At 46.1% G+C, this 5,000-nt stretch overlaps 1 protein-coding gene across 2 annotated transcripts in view; it reads right to left on the minus strand.

Annotated features, from left to right (window-relative positions):
• Nucleotides 1–6: 6 nt before the first annotated feature.
• The window catches only part of TPGS2 (tubulin polyglutamylase complex subunit 2), a 19,366-nt gene continuing 14,372 nt past the window's right edge, over nt 7–5,000 (minus strand). For both annotated transcript variants that reach the window (XM_068271938.1, XM_068271944.1), the window contains exons 6-8: nt 3,978–4,082; nt 1,715–1,878; nt 7–228 (exon numbers count right to left, since the gene is read on the minus strand). In XM_068271938.1, coding sequence (XP_068128039.1) covers nt 7–228; nt 1,715–1,878; nt 3,978–4,082 — 491 coding nt within the window. The remainder of the gene's footprint in view (nt 229–1,714; nt 1,879–3,977; nt 4,083–5,000) is intronic.

The following is a 5,000-nucleotide window of genomic DNA, read 5'->3' on the forward strand; positions in this document are numbered from 1 at the left end:
GAACGCTCATTTTCGTGCGGCGGCTACGGAAGGCAACAGATTTTTGGAGGGAGTAAGGTTAGTTTTGTGGGACCCGGGAGGAGGGCCGGGCAGCTTCTTCTTGGTCACTGGAGTTTTGCTTTTGGTTTTGAAGATCTTGTTTGGGTCCAGCTTGTTGATGAAGGAGTCGGGCTCTTCGGACAGGGCGGCGGGGGAGAAGGTGATTGGCTTGTACATGTTCATCCATTGCTGTCACAGAGAGGAACAAGAACTAAAATCGTTACATTTTACTACATCTGAATGTGGCGAATGTGACTTCAGAGTCAAAGCAGACTGCTCTAAATGATAAGCAACCTTTAAAGAAAAACATTTCTGTGTTACAGCTGAGGCAAATCCTGCAATAAATCTGCAGTGTGTCTACTTCCTGCTTTCACAGAAGCAAACAGAGTTAACATTCTGTTTTTACAAATTAGCTGCTCTGCCGAGGCAGCCAGCTGACATGGCTGAGAGACCAAATTACACTAGTCAATAAAGAGAATATGTTATAAGAATTTCTCTCCAACCTTAGAAAAAACTGTGCCGGATCTGCCTCGAATAAAAGAATATCTTTTAGTAAATGTCCATAGGCGTGATACATGAGGCAGAAGAATAAAGATAGAATATGCTGTTGTTGCCATGGCAAGAACGTACTCCACATGGTGTGTGGCCGAACCAGCACTCTGTTCCTGCAAGACAATGATCTTTTTATTTTAATACAGCTGCAAAGAGCTATTATAATATAGAATGGCAGACTTCCCAGCAAGCTCATGGTGAACCAGAACTCCTAGAAGTGTGTATGTAAGGGGCTACAATGGACCAAAAAGCCCTCTTACTAAAATGATAAGTTTTGCATAATATACAATAGAATCGAAAGGCTTTTATTCAAGGATCTGCAGAGTCACACGGTATGTAAGCCTGCAGTGACCCCTAGAGGCACACTGGGGAAGGACCACTGGACGTCAGAAGGTTACTTTCTTCTGCGTGCTCTCCAAATATAATTGTACAAAATTCCCCTCTTCAGGCACAGATTTTATAATTCTGTCTCCCTCCTCCAGTAAAGTTAGCTACCGCAATTCGGGTTTATACTCAGATCGGTTCATATTCAAGCAGGGACGTAATAAAAGACCCTGCAAGGGATGCAGCCGCAGGGGGCCCAGAAGCCACAAGGGGCCCCTTGCTGGGAGACTGACAACTAAGGGCAAGGAGAGAAAAAAAAACTTTCTGCTCTCCGCACAATTGTTCTAATGACTGCATCTGCTCAGCCACTGATAAAGGAATCATACAAAGTTTTGCAGACAAATATTTGTAGACAGTCCCTATTCAGCGTCTGGGAGTGCTAGGGCATAATCATTGATCTGTAAACCCCCAAAACAATTAAGGGGGAGCCACCTGCTGTTACTACCAGCAAGCCACAAAAAAATCTTACAAAAAGGTATTATTCAGTGTTTAGCAGGGTCTTGTGTACAGCGAGGCTCTACCCCCCAGCCTTTCTACCCCTTCCCAAGGCCGGAGGGGGCCCCAATCCAAAGTTTTGCAAGGGGGCCCAGTGATTTCTAGTTACTCCCCTGTATGTAAGGAGCAAGGAATCTCACCTTTGGCCATATAAATCTATAATAGTAATAATAAGTACACAGCGAGGTTACACCAGGATAGCAGACAGAGGGTCCCTGGCATACTGCATTAGGCAGTTACTGACCTTGGCCTGTGAGCTGAGGCCATAGCTGGTAAAGGCATACTGCCACTGTGGCAGCCCCAGGTGGGTCAGAAGTAGGCGGTAGTAAGCTGTGAAGGTATCCGTAAGGAAATGCCAGTACAGCGCCAGGTCCAGGAACCAGATGCCGGGCTCTCGGGTCACTTCTCCTGAGAAACACAGACAGTGAGTGGAGGAAGGTGAATGAAAGGACACTTGGCTTGTGAACAGCCAGTGCCAGGCACAGATCTAAATATACACAGACCCTAAGGCTGGATTCACACTGTACATTGTAAAATCTTGTTAGTATGCGGTGTTCCCTGTCTGGCAATCGGCCAAGCAGGAAGTGACGTGCACTTGCAGTCACTTCCTGTTTCGGGGATTTAGAAACACACGGAAACGTATTGTATAAATACGCTTCCGCGCATGCGTGCCATGACGCCAACTTTTTAAAAAACCCTGCATCGCCATAGAGTAACATGACTTACGGGCCGACGCAGATCGCCGCACGGCAACTTAGGTATGCGCCAACGTTAAATTGGGCACTTCCGGTGCAGCCTACTGCAACGTGGGAAGTATGAACTCCCCCATAGGGAATTATTAGGCTGTGGCAGCAGTGCGGCAATTTGCCAACAACTGCACCGCGCCAGTGTGAAAGGGCCCTCAAGCTATGGGCACAAGAAACATTTCTGAATAAGGCTCCCTGCACACTGCAAATCCGTTTTCCGATTCCGATTCCGATTCCGTTTCCGATTCCGATTCCGTTTCCGATTTTTCTTGAATACATTCAACAGAAAAACGGATCAAAAAACGCAGCATGCAGTTAAGATTAAAAATCTGAATCGGAATCGGATGTAAAAACAGATTAAAAATCTGAATCTGAATCTGATTTGCTTGCAGTGTGCAAGAGGCCTTAGGGTTGGTGCACACCAAGCGGTTTTGGTAGGTTTTCAAAAATGCTTCCGCCTGTGAAAACGCTTGGCTAATGTACCTCAATGGGATGGTGCACACCAGCGGTTTGAGGTTTTTAGCAAACTGCAAACGTGGTTCCTGCAGCATTTTTGCGGTTTGCAGATGCGTTTCTGCCTCAATGTTAAAGTATAGGAAAAGCTCAAACTGCTCTGGAAAACACTGGATCAGAGCTGTTTTCCAGGTGTTTGTGTTACAGAAGCTGTTCAGTAACAGCTTTTACTGTAACAATATATGAAATCTGCTACACAAAAACGCTCCAAAAACCGCTAGGCATGTTTAGAAAACGTCTCTACACATGCCTAGAATCGCTCTGAAATCTGCTTCAAAAATCTCGAGCGTTTTGCAGATCTGCTAGAGGTTTTTGGTGTGCACTGGCCCTAAACGTGTACCTGAGATACATACATGAAAGCATTTATATGTGCCTCAGGCTTCCTCCAGCCTCCTTCGGGCAATTGGCCCCCTTGATTTTCCGCTGGCTGTCCTGGTAAATCCTCCAATTCAACACCAGACAAGCAAGTACTGTCAGGTACAAAATATACCTGGTATCCCAGAAACCTCCAGGGGTGAGGGGGGGGGGGGGGTGGTCTTATCCTGCATAACTAATCAGCCTAGATTAATCAATGTGGATATAGGGGGGGGGGGGATTCTGATGCTGAAACCAGGGAAGTGACTTTAAAAGTGGGCATCCTACTTAATAATTAGCAAGCATCCCTGCATCCTGTCCGTGTGTCAGTGCTCTTGCGCTACTGCGCATGTCAAGCACTGACAGCCGTTGGGACAGGACGCAGGACAGGGCTAGGGGGCGGGCCCGCCGGGCAGGCACGAGTGCATGCACGGCAGGCACATGAGTGCACGTGTGGCGAGCGCGGTGGATAGGCGCACAGGTGCGCTGAGGACTGACCTAGAGCCTGTTTTTAAACGGGCTTAGGTCAGCTAGTACTGAATAATTGACTGCATTCTACTAGGTCACTACATGGTCTCTAAACTTTCACAGTAAAAATAAGGAACTCAGGCAAGTTACGGTATATGTAATGTTAGTGTTACATATACACATTTCTCTCATCGTATTACAAGTTACTTTAGGGTGAATCACACATACAAGCAATCCATACAACATTTTTCATATCTCTGTTTATCATCCAATTACACACAAGACAAAGACAGAAATAAAATCAGGCTAGCATAGTTCTCTTTTTTTATATCAAACATCATTTGTGTAAAGAGTACAGAAGCATTTGTTTAATGTGTGCTCATTCGAAAGGACAAAACAAATCACTTATTACTATTACTAACCCACCTGGTTTGGAGGACTTGTAAACCAGACAGACTTTCCCATTTCCGTTACAGGGATCTAGTTCGAATATCATGTTCCTGGAGTCAAAATGGGGGCGATCGGGGTGTCCTGAACAGCAGAAGGATTATTAATACAGGTTTTAGAAACAGATAAGCATCTCTCCTTTTTATCCTCTTAAAGTGAATGGGAACCGCATTAAAAAAAAAAAAAAATGAAGCAAATACTCACCTAAGGAGAGGGAAGGCTCTGGGTCGTATAGAGCCTTCTGTCTCCTCTCTCGGTGCTCTCTATCCTGTGCTGGCTCCCCCGCGGAAAGGGTATTTGGAAGTCTTTGGGAGCCGTGTCCCCCCGAAGATGTGCGGCTCCATACTGCACAGACGTGATCATGCAAGAGAGCGTGCTTGCGCAGGCGCAGTACAGGGCCGCCCTTCTTCAGGAGCACTCGGGCTCCCTGAAGACTTCTGAAGCCTCCTTCGGCCGGGTAAAGCAGTATTTGACTAATTTAGTTTAATACTGCTACCGGGCGAGCCAGCACTGGAACGAGGGGACCAGGAGAGGAGCAGGATCCAGAGACTTCCCTCTCCTTGGGTAAGTAGCTGTCTCATTTTTTTAAATTCGGTTCCCATTCACTTTAATATCTGGACTTTCTTTACTTACCGTATTTTTCGGACTATAAGACGCAACTAAGTTTAGAGGACAAAAACCAGGGGAAAAAATATACATATACTAAACCTGGTGCATCCATGGTGAAGGGGCATCTTGTGGATTATGCCCCCTTTGTAACTCGTGTCGCCCAGTGTCCTCCTCTGCATGGGCACAGAACAGGGGTTCGTATTGGCAGGCATTCATAAGTCAGGAATTCCCTGCATTTGGACTATAAGACGCAGTGACTCTCCCCCCCCATTTTTTGGGGGGGAAAAGTGAGTCTTATAGTAAAAAAAATACAGTATCTGGGTGAAGTTTGCAGCAGGAGTGTGAATGGTCCATGAACCATACCACTATGAAAAGAGGCAGGAGAAAATTCCC

Source organism: Hyperolius riggenbachi, chromosome 1 (genome assembly GCF_040937935.1).
Source record: "Hyperolius riggenbachi isolate aHypRig1 chromosome 1, aHypRig1.pri, whole genome shotgun sequence".
NCBI lineage: Eukaryota > Metazoa > Chordata > Amphibia > Anura > Hyperoliidae > Hyperolius > Hyperolius riggenbachi.